General features: G+C 39.7%; 1 protein-coding gene across 2 annotated transcripts in view; it reads left to right on the forward strand.

The window, feature by feature from the left end:
• The window catches only part of LOC309714187 (collagen alpha-1(XV) chain-like), a 59989-nt gene that overhangs the window by 27015 nt on the left and 11610 nt on the right, over positions 1–21364 (forward strand). The window contains exons 3-17 of one of the 2 annotated variants that reach the window (XM_082546434.1): positions 2851–3098; positions 3189–3359; positions 4050–4181; positions 12244–12318; positions 13482–13568; positions 14714–14837; positions 15202–15245; positions 15604–15783; positions 15950–15976; positions 16092–16145; positions 16274–16354; positions 16831–16878; positions 16980–17114; positions 19236–19289; positions 19632–19667. In XM_082546434.1, coding sequence (XP_082402560.1) covers positions 2851–3098; positions 3189–3359; positions 4050–4181; positions 12244–12318; positions 13482–13568; positions 14714–14837; positions 15202–15245; positions 15604–15783; positions 15950–15976; positions 16092–16145; positions 16274–16354; positions 16831–16878; positions 16980–17114; positions 19236–19289; positions 19632–19667 — 1496 coding nt within the window. The remainder of the gene's footprint in view (positions 1–2850; positions 3099–3188; positions 3360–4049; positions 4182–12243; positions 12319–13481; positions 13569–14713; positions 14838–15201; positions 15246–15603; positions 15784–15949; positions 15977–16091; positions 16146–16273; positions 16355–16830; positions 16879–16979; positions 17115–19235; positions 19290–19631; positions 19668–21364) is intronic. The other variant, XM_082546435.1, reaches the window with a different exon arrangement.

Raw genomic sequence — 21364 nt, forward strand, 5'->3', positions numbered from 1 at the left:
ATAGAGCATTGCTCATTTGGACAGAAAGCAGACATGCAAACACAAGCTTCTCTGTAAACACACAGAAAAGATACACACACATCAAACACACACGTGAAATCCTAAACTGGAAATATAATATAAAGTCTGTCACTTTATTACATTTAAACCCAGTTGTTTAGAAGCACTGTGAGCAAACAGTATCTTGTGAAATTAATAACATTTGCTTTCATTTTCATTTTCTTCCTAATTCCCTCCCTTTTTCTTAAGAAAAGGGAGTTCACCTGACTAAACCCAGTACTATTCCTCAGTGACTCAGTCATGTGGCACCACTGTAGTTCATTTATACACCTTGAAGTTATTACTGTGAATGCTAGCTAGCTGGAGGACTCGTACTGTATCTCCTGAGCCTTCCTCTGCTCTCATTCTCGTGCCCTGTTCCAGTACAGATGGTGCTCAGACTGAGCCAAAGCAGATTAGTCTGAGAAGAGTCACACCCTGACCAGAATTAGTCACAAGGTTCTCGCAGCTGACATCTTTTTTTGCTCTGGGATGTTTTAAATTTTCACTGCTCTACTTTCCTTATTCACAGATATGAATATTCCTTTGACACGATCAGCTGCCGGCTTACAAATGTGGCACTGGGATCATGCATGACCCAGTACAATCACAGGGTCCTGCTGCATCATGAGAACTAGAGCTAACACAGCGAGTGTAGTCACATTTCCATGGTGATCTGTCCAGCTGTCTGACCTAGTGGAGGAACATCTGCAGTGAAGTCACTCTCGGGCAAAAGACGCAGCGAGTGACAGGCAGCTCTGTGGGAATTTTGGCAGAAGTTCTTTGGCGAAGTTTAACCGCTGACAACAGAGAGAAGATATAGAGCAATGTTCACGTCTGGAGATGAAGCAGCCAACAATCCAGTCACTGATTTTCTGATTCCAAGGATCTTTTTGGAATAAGAAATTGGTCAAAGAATACTTGGAAAATATTTCTCAGTGCTTGTTTAAGCTTTCTTGAATTAAAATGTATCAGCTTAAAAATTACAGCTTCCCGAGTTAAAGTCCTCTTAACACGCTGTACACGCTGACATTGTTTAGTGAGTTGGGATGCACCAAACAATCTTACATTACAATGCAATCAGATTACTTAGATGCCTTTTGGCTTTGCTGGTGTAGGAATCTAGTAATGATAAAACTACAATGACATCATAGACTGTATATGAAAGATGGACATGGGGTGATATTTTGTTAGTCTTCTGGTTGCCTAATGACAACTCCAGTGTGCAATAATGACAAAGCAGGTTACATTTTAGGGCATGGCTTGGGATTTACATGTCACTATTGTATGAGAAATCGGCTAAGTTTTCCAATCTTCGACTCACACAAAGTCAAGAAAATCTGAAATGGCATATTTTGACTTTGTGTGAAGATAAAGATCTTTGAGGAAATGGTGGAAAAAAGAGGAGACCAACTTTTGTATCCCATTTCAGTAAAAGTAACTCTAACCTGGTAGTGAAATTACAGAGCTTGGCTGCAGTGGGCATTACACAGGAGAGTGGTGTGGGTTCCTCTTCGCTGTTATTTTTTAATTGCCACAGTCTGTAGCAGTTTCAATCCAATTAATGAAGGAGGGGGAAGAAGTGTGCCTGGCCTCCAGCGGGGAGATTTACTGGCCACACACGGGCACGCACACATCATGCTTGTGGAAGACTTGATGCTTGCACTCGCTGTCTCGGCCTCTCTTTCTCTTTCCCCCCTCTTTTGTCTTTGCCGCTCCTCTGCACACAGACGTACACACGCCACACGGTACGTCTAATTTACAGGAGCTGCCACTGCACAGCATGTGTGTATTAGTTTTGCTTAATGCCTTCCAGATGCCCAAGCTCTATATCCCGTTGCCCATACGTACTGAAAGAACAGACGATTGTTCCTAGGGTCTTCCTGCTAAAGAGAACCAGGTGTGGGGGAGACGGCCTGCACATTTGTGACAAAGGGAGAGCGTTGTGAGCGTTTGCTAAATAGGTTTTCATGTTATTCGGTGGGGAGGGGGGTTAGTCACCACACACATTGTGGCAGAGTCCTGCATGCATGAATACTGTGCAGCTATGATAATGATGGTTTGGATGGAAGCTCCTTCTCAAACTTTATCGGTTATGTCTGACAAACTCCAAAATGTTTCAAGACAAACGTTAGAAGGCTTGAAACAGACGACTTTTCTGTACATCAATTATTATTTTTATACATTTATCTTTTCAGTGGTCTCGGCAGCCGAAAGATGACACTCGATGAGTGTAGCACACCTACACTCTCTGTCCACAGCTGTGGAATGCTTGGATTTCTAGAGCAACATTTCTCTCTGACCCCAGTGGATTAACCCACTAGGGGGCCCAGAAGTAAATATGAGCTGTAGACTGCCACTAGCCTCCTGCCCTCTATGGACTGTGTACTCAATCACCTTCAAGCACCCATCAAAACACAAAGCACACCAAATAACACATGGCAGCTTGATTATTTTGTCAAGGACTAGGTGCCAGAAGCTGGAGTGTGTCATCTCTTATTATTTCCAGTGATGTTTGTGAGTGTTTTTGATCAGCGTTTGCATACAAATGTTTAGAGAATGAATTTCAGTGTTGCGAGCTTTTGTGTGTGTTTGTATATAAACACAGTTATTTGCTCACAGATCTCTCTTTACCTATATATGAAGTAATTAGACGCAGGTAGTGTTTCCGTGTTTGTCCTGGACTGAATTTCCTGACATCAGTTTGTGTTAATTCTTGTTTTGTTTTGGGGTTGTTGTTTTTTTGGATGAGTATTATATTTTTTCCCTCCTCTAACAAGATTCTTCCTCCTTTCTGCCCGTCTATTGCAGACCGCGGTCCTCGAGGAGCTTTGGACCTGACAGAGTTAATTGGCATTCCCCTCCCTCCCTCCGTCTCCTTCGTCACAGGCTTCGAGGGTTACCCCGCTTACAGCTTCGGCCCGGAGGCCAACGTGGGGCGGCTTACAAAGTCATTCATCCCCGATCCGTTCTATCACGACTTTGCCATCACAGTCACAGCCAAACCGACCACCCGGCAAGGCGGCGTGCTGTTCGCCATCACCGATGCATATCAGAAAGTGAGGACACTGTTCACCACGTCTCTTCTTTGTTTTTTGCTCCCTTCCAGGAAAATATTAAAGCTTTTCTACATGTTTTATGTTCTTCAGATTGTACAATTAGGTGTGGCTTTGTCTGAAGTGGAGGATGGCTCCCAGAGAGTCGTACTGTACTACACCGACGCAGAAACAAGAGGCCGCACCCAGGAAGCTGCTTCATTCAAAATCGGTGACCTGACAGGAAGATGGGCGAGGTTTACACTCACTGTGCAGGGCTCAGAGGTGATTAAAGCTATGTTAAAGTGGGATTTGGCAACTTGATTTGTAACATAACCTCGCCTTTCTTTCTTTGTGGACAAGCTATTTGAAACTGAGCTGTGTGACTGTTGTGCATCTGCGCTTCATTGCACTTTGTGGATAAATCCAATTCCTTTCTGCACATACACTATATATAAGGTAGATATACCTTCAAGGTCTGAGTCACAAGCATCTTAAACCTGCATTATTTCTTATGGCCAGCAGGGGGTGACTCATGTTTCTAAAACAAAGTCTGAGATATAAAAGTTTATGGAAAAATGATCAATCAGCATCTTTATCTGTGACCTCAGGAAACACTTTCCAGAGTTTGTGGTCTCAATCTATAGTTTAAAGTCCTGTTTTGTGTGTGATGCTCAAAAGAATGGATAAAGCGTGATATTCTTTAGGTCAGCCTACCTTGTGATTGGCAAGTTGCTACTGTATTGTCATATTTGGTTTTAAAACACCAACATGGCAACAGGCTGCTAAATAGTTTTCTCGTTTTCAGACCTTACATATGAGTATTATGTCACAAAATTCAGACATACACTTACTGTGTGCCTAAATGCAAGGAATAAAGATGTTTGCACAGATCATCTGTTCCATACAATTACATTTTCCTTTTTTTTCATATGGTTTTAAAGCTCAAGCATGTGCACTTGTCCCAACACGTAGGTGCGCCTCTACATGGACTGTGAGGAATACCACCGGGTTGCCTTCATCAGGAGTGCTCAGCCTCTGACCTTCGAGTCCAGCTCAGGGATCTTTGTAGGGAACGCCGGGGGTACGGGCCTGCAGAGGTTTGTGGTAAGTGTCGATGTGTGCGTGTTTGTGTCCCTTCTAGCCACGTGAGCGCTTCGGTACTTCCTACACTGTCTTTTGTCAGCTCTGTACAACAGCTGCATTTCTGCTGTGCTTATTCCTCATCCCAAGCGTCAGTGGGTTTGGATCAATGACTTTGAAATGAATATTGAATCCACAGCTAGTTGCAGAAACAAATGTGGTGTTTGGACAGTTGCCGACTTTACATCTGAGAATGAACACAATAGTCTTCGTTGGCAGCTTTACGACTGCCACGGGAGGCGAGGAATGAATGACCAAGTGTACTCATGAGCACTTCTTTGTCCTATGAGAGCTCCTAAATGACAGGCTGCTTACTTACATATGTGCACCAGGGCTAGTAGTCTCATTTTTGAATGATTTAAACTGAGTGCACCTGTGATTACGGCTGCCAATTCTTTCCCTATAAAGATGAGAAATCAAAAAATAGTAAATATTAAAGGGTAGAGGCTAAAATCCCTCACGATAGTTAAAAATATCCCTGTGCATTTATAGCAAGTACGTGTTATCGAGAAGTGCTGAGAAATCAAATCCATGTGCAACGCTGGCCTGTGCAAGCAGTGCTCTATAAAAGAAAATAAACCAGTAAAAGCTTCAGCACTTTCGTCCCCATTATCTATGATTTGTTGTTTTGTAATTCTGCTTTGTTCATCACATTGCGACTGCAGATATGATGAAGAAAATAGCTTTTTTTTTTTTGCATATCTATGGGGGAAATAGTTTGTATTAGTGTGGGTCAGAAAATATCTGTTATGTCATCAAGATATCTATCTAAAACATCTTCAGTGAACTGTCAGAATATTACATTTTAATAAGAAGAGACCTAAGTTCATTGTAGAAAACATGCCAACAGTACTTTTCCCGAATAAATCAACCCACGACCGGTGGCTGAACTAGAAAAGCACACGACCTGTGACTTTAAAAACAAAATATAGTCCTCTTCTTTGCCACTTTTTAACCTTTTGTTCTCGTGAATTCTTTTTTTATCCAAGTTCATGAGACGAACAGACTACAAGATGTTCCATTTCCACAATAGTGGAAAGAAATCCTTATCACAAAGCAGCTTTTGGGTTTTTGTTTTTTTGGGGGGGCTCTCTGTCATTAAGATTTTATTTGTGAAACGTGAGGAGAGTTTCAAAGAAATATAATGAGCCAGGGAGGCAGAGTGTGTTTATTCAGGAATTTTTTTGGTCTCTGAGGGGAGTTCATTTCACCGCTGAAACAATCTGTTAGGTTTCTCCTACTTATTGTGGTTTAAAACCAACGCTGACGTACGTACATAGATCACCAGGAGCTACAGTTTCATTTTAGATGTAAAGCAACCTCGCTCTAGCATCATTTCAAATCTTGTATATCTTGGTCTGTGTTTAATTTATGAATAATGATTTCCAGCAACCCTTTCAGGCTGTCTAAAGTACATAAAGTGATGTATTTAATAGAGGAGGACTTATAGTGGTGTTATTGTAGCTTTAAGGGCAATGCAGGGTTATAGACCATTAGAAATGTGAGGCTTCTTTCCCCTGCAATTCAATTTCAGTGTCATTTTAATTGAGACTAAATTACTGCTGTTTTATCCCATGAGTCATAGCTGCTGGCATCCTGCCAAAGCCTTGTGGAAACAAAATATTTTTTGTAATATCCTGACTAAAAATGCCAGTGTAGCTGCATTACAACAACTTTTAGAAAGAGCAAAAAGTTCCTCTGCTTTCAGTGTTTCTTGTGCCACAATTCCATTGTACGTACAATTTCTATTCTATTCTGTTCTATTATTTTACCCAACTTAAGGCCACATACTGTACATCTACACTGTTTAATATCAGCCTACTGGTTGCTAGCAAATTATAGTTACCCACATTTGAAGCCATTTCACTTTGTGATGTAGGACCATGATTAAAATATTGACAAAAGTCTTTCACATTGGCTGTATTCGAGGTTTCATGGAAGTGGAGAATTTGTTTTAAACATTTGCTCTCTGATTGAACTGTTGGATTGTTTGGGGAAGATGCGAGTAACTTTGCAACAATCAAAAAATGGCAAATTCACTGTAGCAGCTGCTTCTTAGGCTAAAACTCAATCGATTACAAAACACAGAAGTCTGAAATTAAGGCTTCTTTTAACCTTGAATATAATGCACAAATAACGCACAAATTTCCCCACTGTGCGATCAATCTTATCTTATCTTATCAGGATACTAAGGCTAAGACCTGCTAGCCAATCAGAACTTTGGCTAGCTACAAACTTTGTTGTTACCGTCATTGTTATTGCCCTGCTTGATGAACAGTCTGTGCCATGTGGGTTTTTGTTGTTGATATTTCTCAACTCTTTATTGCTGACTGTACAGCTCTCTGCAGGTACTCAGGCAACCTGTCTAAAAGCGCCTGATGTCAGATGGGGGCAGTATTGGAAATACAGAATGTGGTGCAACCATCTGTGAACTACTCTTGCTTTTGTTGTTGTGGTTCAATTAGCCAGCTGTGGATTGAAGTTGTAACATCCAAAAAAAAGCTTAATTAACAGTGTTAAAAAGATGAAAAGTTTTTATTACAGCCACTGTCCATACTTTTCTTTTTTTCTGTTGTTGAGGTTTTTTCACTCTTTTCCTGTGTCAGGTGAACTTTCCTAACACTGCATTGCCTGTCTGGGCTCAACCAATCGGCATTAAATGAACGCAAAGCGTCATCCATGTCGAGCACTGTGCAGTTGGGATTTTGGTGCAATGCACAGGAGCATGTTTGTGGTGGTTAAAACCCCTCTACATAGCCTCTCCATAAGCAAATACCTCAGCAAACGTACACGACTGCTGTAGCATAAATTAAGCATGAATAAATTAAGTCCTATGTAGCGTGTATAAAGCTGGATGATATCACCACTTGGGGCTCAGAGTTGTTCTTTCTCTTGCCAATAAACTCTTTCACTCCTTTCTTGGCTCTCTTCGTGCATCCTCTCCTCCCTCTTTCCTCATCTCTCAGAAAAAGAGGAGCAGAAGTAACTGTCTGTTTCCAGCTGTTCAACTTTCAAACTGATCCTCCTCCAAAACGATGCAGCAGCGGCTCTTTGCAGCACTGCACTACTCCACAGCGTTACATGAACACACAAAAACAAATAAATATCTTCGTCCTTGCTGAACCAGTTACTCATATGTTAAACTGGCTTCACTGAACCACAGGCCATGTAGGGCGCAACATAAAATGTGTGTTGGCCTTTAACACAGTAGTGCAAAGTGACCTTTTGCATGTCTTCTCACATGCTTTGGCCTGTGGCAGCCATAGTGTCCAGGGACTGCCAGTAACTGCAGGCACACAACAGTTTCTCATCTCTGGCATCTGAAAAGTCCAGTGTCTGTCTGTGAGCAATAACCAGACTTCAAAATATATATAAACAGCCCCGATGGCGCATGTCATGCAGCATGCGTGGCTATATAAACTAGAAGCTGATATGTTGCAAAATACTTCAGCTACTGTGAAGTTTTGAAGATACATCAGTAACAGTTTAACAAAAGAAGTCAAACAGACAATGTTTGCACTTTCTCATAGATGAGGAAGCATTAAGTGCAATGCCAACAGCTGCATGAAGTTATTTATCTCCATAGCAACTGATCAGACTTTTTCCACTGTGATTCACTCACAGATGCACTTCTATATTAATTTACAGTCAATAGACAGGGTATATTTATTTCTATTCACTTATAATTAAATATAAGAAGTCATCTTGTGATAAAGCGTAATAACAAAACAAAAAAGCAGAAATACAGGTTTTAATGTTTGTATAACTAAGCAGCCAAGTGCACAACCACACTCCTGTTTATACAAACTTTTGTTGTAATCATCTGACTTTTGTGAATTTACTGTAGAAACCAGTTGAAGCTTGACCTCCTTTCCATCGGTCATTTTCAATGCACCCGACCTCATTTACTAACATCTTCAGCTCACTTTTAGACTGATTTTGTTTACATTTTTAAGAAATGAAGTTGCTAGTACTGCTTTGTTTTGCAGTGTACCATTAGCGATACTGACAGCTCTCGTGTGTGAAGGCTCTCTGGTGTGTTTTCTTGAATTTGTGCCGGGAATAATGTCTGTTTACTGTTGTCTGTTTTGTTTCAAGGGTGACTTATGACAGAAATTTAACACTAGCTGACTATAAAGGTTTGAGCAGCACATGTTTATCCCAGACCTACAAACGTTCAGATGAGTCTGAGGTGACACCTGTGATGCTTAGTTGCTAGACCTGGATTTAAAGGAATGAAAGGCTAGGGCAATTAGTCAATATATTAAGCAGACAGTATAAATGGTGCAGCTTTGCAGCATTTTTGGTTGGTTGGTTGGTTGGTTGGTTGATTTGTTGGTGCACTGGTACTTAGGTTGGTTTTTTCACTGGTTCATTTGTTTGTTTGTGGGTTTGTTGGTTGGTAGGTAAAGCTTGTTTTTTACACCATAATTATATGCTCTGCTACAAACAACTAACTGGTGCTCACCTGTTCGATGTGCTGTGTGTTCAGTTGTCGCTGCTACAGACAGCCGTGCGTGGTGGCGAGCATTTGAAAACTGCAACCAGAAACTTGCCGAGAAATTCTCCAACTGCTTTCCTGTGTTTAAATTCACGTAATCAAAAAAGTTTTTTACAAACTAACCGACTAAATCATTCATCCATGTGGCTGTGGCTTTAATGTAGGGGCAAATCCACATGTTGTAGTCGTTTAAAGGAGGCGGAAAAGGTTGCGTGGCACATTCTTTGTTTGTTTCAGATGTGTTGTTTACTGCACCAAGCAGATGTCTCTGATTTGGTTCACTATCCCCAGCTCCAATCCACCCTTCCTTCTCCTTCCTCTCTGCTTCTCCCTATATCACTATTTCTCACTCCTTTGCCGCCATTAAATTTCATAGGCTGTCCTTCATTCCATTAAAAACAGCTGTTTGTCATCTGGCCTGATCCCAGTATCAACAAACTTGGCTGAAATTGCCTTTAGCAAGTATTTACAGATGCAATAAGAAGACAGGACCACTGACTCTGATTTAAATGACCTTTTGTTATACTATGAGTGCACTGGTCCTTGACCGAGAACTAAATAAACCCACCTTTAACCACCTTTGATATGCTCCTTACATTGGTAGATAATGGCTTAGGATATTTGGCTTACTGTGTGATAACTTGTCAGAATTATGACATGTTTATCATCAGCTGCAATCACTGAACATGTGTGCGCCTTTATATTGTTCTCTAATTTCTGTTTGATTGATTGATTGGTAATTTATTTCAACATGTGAACAATATACAAGTACATTTAGAAAAGAAATGAGAGAAAAAAAATATACTATACAAATTACATACAAAAAAACATTCTGATTAATTTACATGTTGAAAGGGAGTGGCAAGAAGTATACACTTATTTAATCCCACCCCTGTCCCATAAATTATCAGTGAATATTTAGTCAGCTTCCTTACTGATATAATTTGTAATAAAAATAGTGAACAGATTTCTGATATACTATATACTATAATATCACATCATGAATTTTTTGTTTGTTTGTTTTTAAATAGAGACATTCACTTAATTTAAATATTTTCCTTTTCTTTATAGATCGAGAAGATCATATTTTTATAACTCTTTTTGAACAGTTTTATGTTTGGACATTGCTTTAATTCCATATTCAGTTTGTTCCATAGTTTCACTCCTTGAACAGAAACACAAAAGCCTTTTCTTGTAGTACGTACCTTCATTGTTTTGAAGTTACAAAAACCCCTTAAATTATAACTTCCTTCTTTCAAAAAAAACATACTCTGAATATTACCTGGCAGTTCTTTATTTTTTGCTTTGAATAGAATTTGTGCTGTTTGGAATTTCACTATATCGTCAATTTTCAATATTTCAGACTGCAAAAATAGTGAGTTTGTATGTTCCCTATAACCTGCATTGTGGATGATTCGAATTGCTTTCTTTTGAAGAGTAAAAAGTGAATGTAATGTGGTTTTATAGTTATTGCCCCAGACCTCTGCACAATAGCTTAAGTATGGTGAAACCAGTGAACAGTAGAGAATATGAAGTGATGTTCTGTCGAATACCTGTTTTGCCTTGTTTAGTACTGCAATGCTTCGTGATACTTTGGAATGAATATATCTTACGTGAGCTCTCCAGTTAAGTTTTTCATCTATTATTACCCCCAGAAATTTATTTTCACTGACTCTTTCAATATCAACACCATTTATTTGAATCTTTGCATTTGTATTTAAACTACTATTTCCAAATAACATAAGTTTAGATTTATTCAAATTTAATGATAATTTGTTTTTATCAAGCCAGAACTTCACTTTACTTATTTCATTAGTCATATCCTCCAATAAATTCTGCAGATCATCACCAGAGCAAAAAATGTTTGTATCGTCAGCAAAGAGAACCATTTTTAATACTTTGGACACTTTACAGATGTCGTTAATGTACAAGTTGAAGAATTTTGGACCCAAAACTGACCCTTGTTCATTCTAAAACTGCATTCCTTCCTTTATGAGTATTTACAAGTATTTACAGCAGACCTCACAAATGACACAATCTGCATAAAGCGTAATTTATCATCGTTTCCTAACAGCAGAAGAAAGCATGACACGTATCCTTCCCATGATAAAACAAAGACCGTTTGAGTTTCTGCCAGCATAAAACAACTACATGTGCTGACAGCTCTACAGTCCAGCGAGGGGCTTGGAGGGCATAAACATGTCACACATTACCTCCAAGGTTCTGCAAGGATACCTTGCTGTCAGAGCGCCCCTTTACAAAATAAGAAACCAGGTGCAGCTATCTCTGTGTAAGTGTAAAACCATCCATTAAATAGTCATAACCTGCATTTTAAAATGATATAAAATGACAAAATTGGTCACCAAAAATTTCTTTCTAACCAAATTTAGTTCGGATTGGGAATGGGACCCTTCTCTAGAGGTTACCTTTCAGAGTCATCCCACATATTGGCTCAAGGTTACAGACAAGTATGGACTGTATACGAGAGACTTACCAAAATTCAATATTCATGAACTTCCAAAAAGAAACAGCCTTTTTTAGAATGAAAGGTTTAAATGTGCTGCATTATTTCACAACCTTCCAGTTTCCCTCTGTCGGCCTCCAGAGTATCCTGGGACACCATCCAAGACTGTGGATGAGCTCACATACAGCAAAAGAAAAAAGTTGCCCAGTTAAAATAGCTCAGCTAATAACGCTGTTACATGTCTCTTCATGGGGCAGGTTCAATTCAGTTCAATTCAGTTCAATTCTCATCAAAATAACAATTTAGTTGCCTAAATGTGCTCAAGATCAATATATTATCATTAGTTGGGTAATAATTTAAGACATACGACAGCATTAGCTACACATGCTTATACTTCACAGGGCCACAGGGGTAGAGACTGGCTAGTCTTGGGGGAGTCATTCCCTACCTTGTTTCCACAGGCCTTTTAAATGTAAATCCATCATATAACACTTTCTGTGTTCTCCCTTTGTCTACATGGTTTCTCTCTGGGCACTCAAACTTCCTTCCTGGTGGAGCAATGGTTATCTGTCCCTCAGTGATAGCCCTGTCCAGGGTGTACCCTGCTTCTCGTCCTATCACAGCTGGGATAGTCTCCAGCCCTCTCCTCCTCCTTGATTAAGACAAAGAAAATTGATGAGAGGATTATATAATTGTATAAATACAGAAAGGATTTGACATAGCTTAATCTTCTGTGTTAATTTGCCACAAGTAAATATTAAAATTATGGGCTGGTGCTTTAAGGTTGATGGGAAAATTGTCTTTGGAGCAGATACAGAAATGCACCTGTTTCCTAGCCAGATGTTTGCAGCAGTGTTGAATGTGTGTGTTAATGTGTTCAGTGTATATGCAGTAAATTATGCGTGCTAATGAGTGAAGGAGAGACAGATAAACTGTTATGCAGACAGACCAAATTAGTGTGTGTGTGCGCGTGCGTGCAAAATGTCCTCGGAGCTTCTATAAAATTTAATGACAGAATGAATTAAATTAGCGTGCAATATAACACGAACTCTCCTCTCCAGGGCTCCATCCAGCAGCTGCTGTTGAAGGCAGATCCCACGGCCCCAGATGACCAGTGTGAGGAGGACGATCCTTATGTGAGTCTGCATGAAAACACTCGAAACTGAGAAAAGTTCAGCTCCTCAAACGTCTCTAAAACACTGCAAACTTGGAACTATGGCTCCCTCTGCTGGTAGACATACAGTACTGCATAAAATTCAATTCTGACGCCCGCATACATCATTTACATTTAAACATTTAAAAGCATAAACCATCATGAATCCATTCCACCTGCTTTGGTGCAAATGAAAGTGACAGCGGGTCAAAGCAGCTAGATTTTATCATCTTGGCCTACTGTCACACTATATATTTTTGACTGACAAAAAGTCATTTCACACATTTTTTTTAATCATTTAGAGATAAAACTTTAAATATGAAAATGTTCAAAATGTCATAAATGTACCTGTTTTGTAACTACAGTGGCGTTACAACATACAGGATTGGTGTAATCATAAATACAAAGTCCAGCTTAATATGTGCTTGAAATTATTTAATTTGCTTGTAATTCCTCTTAAATCTTGGTGAGCTGCCCAGTTTTTCTTCTATTTGCTTGCCTTTAAAATCTTTAAAGAGCACTACATTTAAAGTAAATGTCTTAAATTACACGCATTATCAAGCCCACTACCGGCTATGGAGATAAATTTTCCTCAATAATATTGTCCTTTCTTGTGTTAGCAAGGTAACAAAATATACTGAGAAGGAATATGTAATCTTGTGAAACAGAGGTTATTTTTAGGAAAAGCAAAAAGCAAAAGTCATGACCTTTACAGGGTGCTGTAATATACAACATAAACAAGCTCTCTCTCTCTCTCTCTCTCTCTCTCTCTCACTCTCACACACACTCTCACACACACACACACACTGACATTCCTGACCGAGCCACAGTCAGTCTGTCCTGATAATGTTGTTTAGAACATTAATCATTTCTGATATCCAGTGTTTGTTTGTTTGTTTGTTTGTTTGTTTGTTTAAATTAAAGATAAGTTTCAGTGAAAAACATCAGTAACATGTGAGTAACCGTGGGAACCAAACTCTGGAATAAGGCTGTTTTGCTTATGTGTACATTTGGCCTCTTTCCTCATTTAATTTTCACTTCCTGCAGCTAAAAACTCAGATGGAATTTTGGTCTGCTGAACTTTTCCAACTTTCTCTGTGTTTTGTCTTCTAATTCCTTTTATCCTGCTCTCCTTTTCAACTCCAGGCCTCTGGCTACGGGAGCGGTGACAATGAAAACTTGGAGGGTAAAGATGAAGTGAAGAAGATTGTGGAGGAGAGAGAGTTCACCATGGTGTGTGCACTGTTGTTTTGTTTTTACCCCATTTATTTGCGCAAGCGAGTCACAAATGAAAAAGCTTCTGTCCTCTCAGTACCTGTGGAGACACCAAAATGATGATAATTGCTGCCAGCTCTGTGCAATCTGTAATGAATTTATGCAAATAATATCACATTACTATGCTTAAGGAAATGGCTTCTAAAAAAGCCCACTAAAAAAGAAAAGAAGATGGCCAATGTGTCATTGTATAGATAAGTTATGTTCCCATAGTGATTTAAAATAAACCTGTTGATTAAAACTTTAAAAACGTAACTTAATATTAAGACTCAGTCCACAAATCAATTTTTAGTTGATTTTTTTAGTCATTTTCTGGGAACTTTAAGCTACAGAGTCAAAGACACTTGAGTTTTTGGTGATTGTCTTCCAAGAAACTAGCTAAGAAACCATCTAAAAGTGCAGATAAGAGAGATTTCAATCACACAGATCACCATCTGTGGTCCAAGTATGACTTCACTGATGTACATGTATTTCAGTCCCTTTTGTATGAACACACAATCCAGATGTGTGCGACCTCTTCTCCAGGCAGTCTGAGCTACTTAATAAGCGTCTCCCTTGGACACTCAAAGGCCTGTCAGACGATGGATTAAAATCAAAAACTCTCTTCAGGAAAGAAAATGATTTACAGCCTTTTTTCCATCTGCAGTCATTTCTATTTATCATTCATGAGCAAGACAGCGGGCTTTTCTAGGCGTGCGGTCATGACATTTTATGATCGCAGCAGATCTTGTAGACGTAATGTTGGAATACTCTAAGAAATGTGTGGAATGAGGCTGTCAGTGTGACACTGTATTAGGATCTGATCTGAGAGCAAACATTTCCTACCATCCGTGGCAAACGCTTCACTTTCTTTCTTTTTCTTGTTTGGTTGTCTGTTCACATATACAGAGACTCTTTGTTGAATTATGAAAGAAAAAAAAAAGAAAGGCTCTTTAATTAATCCACAGCTGCAGCTATAACTAGTGTGCTGTAATATCCAGATTGCAGAATATTATGCATTTAAAAATATAAAAAATATGCAGTTTAGTGCTGAAGGTTGGTCTAAAGATGCACACTGATTTCTTTTTTTGTTTGTTTGTTTGTTTTACCATCGTGGTTATTAGCCAGAGCTGGCCCCCACTTACATTGTGATCCCACCTCCACCCACTGAGATGCCAACAAGCGATGACGAAGATGACAACTTTGAGGAAGCTTCTGGGCAGGAAGTGGAGGTGACCACGGTGCAAGGTAAAATGCATTCATGTAAACGTTTTAATGTGGTCTCAGGAACTCTGTCCTGTGGCAACAAACAGCAGTTATCTGCCACTTAAAATATATATATATTTTCAGGATTAGACCAGTGATATAGCAAAATTATTTCATGCTTCCCTTCGTTTGTGCTGCAATTCATGAGTAAATCGGCTCCTCCTTCGTTGCATTTCCAAGAGTTTCCACCAGATGTTGCTGAAGACACAGTGTAGCTTCCTTTCCTTTGTTCGTATGATCCAATGCTCAACCTTTTCATCTGTGCTTTATTCATCAAATCCACAGCAGTGCCATTTTTAATGTGCTCAAACATGCTTGTTTTTTCCTTTTTCTCTTTATGTTACAGCAAAGTCATTTCAGACAGGTGCTTCAGTTTCCACACCTGACACTGTAAGTCAGAATTATCTTCTGAATTTATATAACATAAATGTGTCTGTTTCAACATATTATGGGTTAAGATCATTACAGTTTTTATATAATTAAGGCAACAGGTCTTTAAAGGTCTGTAAAGGGGATGGTTGGTACTCTGCTGTAACTCTAGACGGGCTGGAAGTGACGTGGTTGATGAGGTTAACATTAAATGTGCTTTAAAGAGAGAGAGAGAGAGAGAAAACGGAAACTGTTTCCTGTAGAGCAAGTTTGTCCCACTTACTACAGCTGATGCTGCCCTATTTTTTTCCTTTTATTTTTTTTAAATTAGTGTGACTGCAGTCTACATAAAAAATAAAAAAAAATCCTAACTCCTTAGTCCCTCCAGGTTTATCCAGGGCAGAAAGGGGAGCCAGGCCCAGCTGGTCCCCCAGGACCTCCAGGCCCTCCAGGACCAGCCTCAGAAGAGGGACAAGGAGGGGAGCCTGGACAACGAGGCCCACAAGGACCACAGGGACCCCCAGGCACACCTGGACTTCCAGGGAAAGATGGACACCCTGTGAGTTTAACCTGCACGTTTGTGCACTGAATTTGAGGCATTCACAAGCTTCTATTTTTAAACAATTCAGACGTCCGTTCACGGAGCACAGGATGTTTTTTTTACTCTGTTGTGTTGTCAGATTTAAACATGATTGATTTGCTTTCTGTTTTTGTCTTTTCTCCAGGGAAGCAAAGGGGAAACTGGTTCACCAGTAAGTAAAATCCTCCTAGTCTTTCAAATATATAGTTTCCTTCATGTGGAAGTTATTATTTAATGTCTCAGAGGGGAAAGCTCATGTGCACTGCCGTGATTGTCATCTCTCTCAGGGAGCAAAAGGATTTCCAGGACTACCCGGAGAGTCTGGTCCTAAGGGAGAAAAGGTAAAAACCTTTAGGGTGGTTACAGAAATTTTAACATGGACTTATAAAATTAAATATATAATTAAAGAAATAAGTAAGTAATCCTTGAAATGTAGAAAATAACACAAACTTTCTTCTGTTTCTCTCAGGGTGATCCTGGTGTTGGACTACCTGGCCCTCCGGGTCCTCCAGGACCTCCAGGGCAGCCCAGCAAGTCCTCCGTGTTCCTGGTCAGTCATTTATTCATTTTGTTCTTAGTTTAAGCAAAATCAGGTGTGCTTGATTCATACAAGGAACTAAAATTAGCTCCAGTTTATTTGTGAAATCCTTGTTTCTGTTCTGTATACCTTCATATACGTGAACTTTTCATGTAGACACTGCCCATATTCTATTTCCAAATGTTGATATGAATTTGTTAGGTTGTATTTTTTCTGGTGTGATGCTAAAGCTAAGTCACATTTGTTGCAGCAGAAATCAGATCTGATGATACGCCCATCGTTTTCATTATGTTCCTCAACATTTTTACACAGCAGTGATATTCATACTGGGGATGAAAATAAATATTTTAAGTTGAAAATAAAATATTTATTTATATATTGTGGAATGAGAAAAAAAAGGCTCATTATGTTATAACCAACCATAACATTTTAGTATAAGTGACTTACCTTTTGACTAAATGAGGGGTCATTGCCTTTGTGTTCATCAGGAGGGTTCTGGATTTGAAGACTTTGACAGTGACACAGAGATTATTAGGGTAAGTGAAGTTGCTTTCTCTGTCTCTGTATACTGACACTATAGTTTACCTGTTTTACAGAGCATTTTTCCCATAACTGTAATGTTTTCTTGTGTTATCAGGGTCCCCCAGGGCCTCCAGGTCCCCCAGGACTGCCAGGGCCCCCAGGATCTCCTTCTGAGGACATCTTTTCTGGACTACCTGGGACTCCTGGGAAAGATGGAAGGGATGGAGCAAAGGGCGAACCTGGACTTCCTGTGAGTTTTACCTTGGTCCATTTTCTGTTAGAGCCCAATCTAAATGCAGCAGCTTAAAAATACTAAATGAACCAATATGTTTTCTACATATTGTAAACTCTAGCAGCTCAAGTATTATAGTTTATACAGGCTCAAGTTTATACAGTATTATGGTTTCTTTGGAAGGACAAGACAAACACTGAAAATGTAATTTCTTTAGTAGATTTCACATCTGCTCTCACATAACAAACTCATTTGTCATTTGCTAATTTATGCTAAAAGTTAAACAGGAGGTATACTCTAACTCTATTAAAACTCTTTCAAAGGACCCACCTGACACACACAATAGAATTAATTAAAATCAAGAGCAGTTTTTATTCAAAACAAAACAAAAACATAATTTTGCATGAAACATTTCTGTGATTAAGGTTTTTTTGAAATGCATCTTTCTTTTAGTCTTTGCCTTCAGAACATTCATTTTTGACCTGGGTTCTGTGTTCAGGTGTCTGAGGAGTGGTTTAGTGGCTCTGGGTCTGATTCAGAGTCAGGGTCTGGTCAGGTACAATGGGCTGAAAAGACAGTATTTCCCCCAATGCCATTTAAAATGTTCATTTACTGCTTTCCTGCCATTGCTTGATGCACAGAATGAACAAAGATTGTATGTGTCTGCAGTTAAGACTTAGTGGTTCCTCTTTTGAAATACATTACATACACTAGTTAAATTGTACAGTACATAAACATATCTGCCACCTCATTTTATAATCATGTGAAAAATGAAGTTTTCCCAGCACGATGGAATTCTATGAAAAATCAAGTACGTCCTTACTACTTTTTATAAGGTTAATGCTAATCAAATGCACCTGATTATTTGATCATCATAAAGTGTGACCACTTCTATAAAAGCAGAAGTTGGTAGTTTGTGGGTCTGGTGCAGTCAGGTGTGTGTTAATACAAGGTCACAATCTTCCCCAGTGTGGATGTCCCAACAATTTCACCACAAGGTCTGACCCAAGCGCCACATTTCAGACTCTACAAGCCTCAGTTAGTATATTAGATGTTAAAGTTTGTGACAGTAAGGTTGAAACAAGTGTGGCTTCTTTGGAAGGGTCACCAAGAGAAAACCTATTCTCTCTAAAAAGAACATGGCTGCACGGCTTAGGTTTGTAAAACTAATCAAGAGTTCTGGAACAATTTCTTTTGGACAGACAAGACCAAAGTAGAGAAGTCTGGTCATAAAGCGCAGCAGGACATTTGATGAAACCCAAATGCAGCATATTAGCAGAAACATCTCATACCAACTATTAAGCACAGTGGTGGAGGGGTAATGATTTGGGTTTGTTTTGCAGCCACAGGACCTGGACACCTTGCAGTCACTGAGTCATGAACTCCTCTATATACTCAAGTATTTATTGAAATTATTTCTCCAATGGCTAAAGCCAGGCTGAAATTGTGTTATACAGCAGGACAATGATCCCAAGCAAAGCAGCAAATCTACAATATAATTATTGAAAAAGAGAAGGATTGGGTTGTTGCAGTGGCCTGGGCTTAGTCCAGACTTCAACCTGATTGAAATTCTGTGGCCAGAACTGAGAGCCTAAACAAACGTCGTTAAATCATGTGATGTACTTTGTTTTTCACGAGACTACATAGAGGCTTGTGAAAATGTTTCATTTTCAAAAGCTTGTATTTGCACCCACACACCAGTAAATGGATCAGGCCTTTCTTTCCATTATCCTCGCAGCTTTTACGGCAGGAGCTAAAGTGATGAACAACAAGCGCTTGAATTTGGTTGCAGCTGTAGCATCTGTTGGTGGAAATGTGTCTTTTTGTTTTTTTTTAATTATAGAAGCTCTTACTAACAGTGTGAATGATGTACTCACAGGCATGGAGTATTCACTGCAAGGCTGCTTTGGTTCATGAAAGTTTTATTCACTTCAGACCAAAGAGGCTCAAGAGCTTTAATATGTTCTCATTTCAAACGGCTCGCTTTTATGAGCTCACACCAAGCAGCCCGCTTTTGTCCAAAAAATCTGAATAAGAGCCACAATTACGCAAACTATGCCAACTCTGTAATACATGTACATGTTATTCTGGTAAATCCAAATTCTTGAGGGGAAAAAAATAATTTTGTTACACTTGCAGGGAGTCAGTGGAAAAGATGGCAATCCTGGGCCTGCTGGGGAGAGAGGAGACAAGGTAAGGCTAATGATCAACATATATTGTATTGTCACTATTTAAGACATGGATCTAAGAAGAAAATCCTCTCACTGGTTTTGGCTCTCATTTGTGTGTTTTCCAATCCTCAACCTTTAGTTTTAGCCCTCTCTGATTTCCCTAGAGAAGGCCTCTAAGTGCTCTGTTAGCAAAAACAATTAGACAAAAACTCTATAACCGCCTAACACAAAGAGCCTCTTAATGAGATGCCCCAATGGACCAATAAAGCCAAAGGGGCTTGAGTGTAAACAAGTCTGTATTGCAATAGCCGCTCTGTTTCCCCATTAAACACGAGCTAACTCTATTTCATTATGTTTTTAACAGGGCGAGCCTGGTGTGAGTGGTCAACCAGGACCAAAGGTAAGATTGTTTTGTTTTTTTGTTTTTGTTATTGTTTTTTAATCCTGTCCTGCTGGAAGGTTTTGCAATCAGACTTGTGATCTGAATGCATGGTGGTGCCGAACACATTTAGCTTTTGCAAGAACAGCTATACAGAATCTCTATAGGCTCCTCTTGTTCATGTGAATCATTTATCTGCTTATTTATTCATTTATTTTTGTGTTATTTTAAATATTAATATTATATATGGATATGACGATGTCTAAGTCAAGACAGGCAAGAGAAAAAAAAGTGGTGGTGGTTTGGATGGGGAGTAGAAATGGGATGATAGAAACAAATAGAAATGCACAATGTATCGCCAACTGCTGCATCTGTAAGAAACAAAGAACAAAACAAACATACAGCACGTGAACACAAGACATTTGATAATACACAGATACATGAATCCACAAATCTTCCTATAATGTGTGTGTATGAGTGAGAGAGACAGAGAGAGAGAGACGGTGAGTGTGTCTTTGTCACAAATGTATTTCATAATGAGGGTGGGAAGCTGCAACAATACCCACCAGAAGCCTGAAGGCATGCAGAGATGGAACCAGGACAACCCCCAAGACGGTCCAAGACCTGAGGCCACACATCTCTGTGACATTCACTTGTCCATCCCAGGAGGAGAAGGAGAGAGGCCCCAGATGGGGTGCCCACAGCCAAAGGGTGAGAATCCCAGAGAACCAGAGGTAATGGGCACTCGACCCTGCTAGAGGCTGGCCACCCTGGTACGAGCCGATAGCAGGGTCCCAGGGTTCCAGTGCCCGAGGCGCCCAGGACCACCTGGCAGCGCCACTCTTCCCCGACATGGTGGAAGTCCAGGCCAACCTGTGCCACCAAGGGAGCGGGCTGACGACCTTCACCCACTCACCCTGGGACCAACAAGCACAAGTAGGGACTGGCAGAAAACCACTGGCTCAGTGGGCACCCTCATTCCCCAAAATCCGCCATGATGTTAAAGAAGGTTGACCTGGGGTCAGCAATGTCAATGCCCCGGAACACTACTGAGTCTGGGTCAGCACCCACCACCCCCACCACAAAGAGTGTATTGGAGTGTGCAGATGAAGACTCCTCTGGAGATGTGTGACAAAGTGAAGGGGCAAGACTAACTGGTCTGGGTCCAAGACAAGATGCACCCAGTATAGTTGTTCTGTCTCCTGGACACTCCACACCCTTTCTCATTACATGATGAAAAACTTTGTATTGTGTTCTGATAATTATCTGGATTTTACTAGGGATCAGGAAAAATGAGTAGTTTATTTGAACAGTAAGATAATATTTTGCCCTACATTATTACATCTCCTGCTTTCCATAGAACACGTGTCAAGAAAGACAACACGGAGAACAAAAGAGACACACCACCAAGGAGACATAGATGACAGAAAAACTAGAATACAACTCAACTAAATCCTGACTAATAATAACAGCATAAGATGCTGTTTTAACATGTTTTCAATAAAACATAAGGAATCAAAAATACAAAATAAACCCATAACGCTGGGTCACAGACCAAGCCCCAGACAACATGGTGATATTCCTTTCAGGTCATTATTATCTAAATATGTTGCCCATTTCTTTTAGAAATAATTAATGAAGTTTTGTTCTTTTTTTTTTCCTTTTTTTTCTGCCACCTGTCTCGTTTGGTTCTTTAGACAATAATTCTGAAGAAAGAA

This window comes from Aulonocara stuartgranti (assembly GCF_965226115.1).
Source record: "Aulonocara stuartgranti genome assembly, chromosome: 9".
NCBI lineage: Eukaryota > Metazoa > Chordata > Actinopteri > Cichliformes > Cichlidae > Aulonocara > Aulonocara stuartgranti.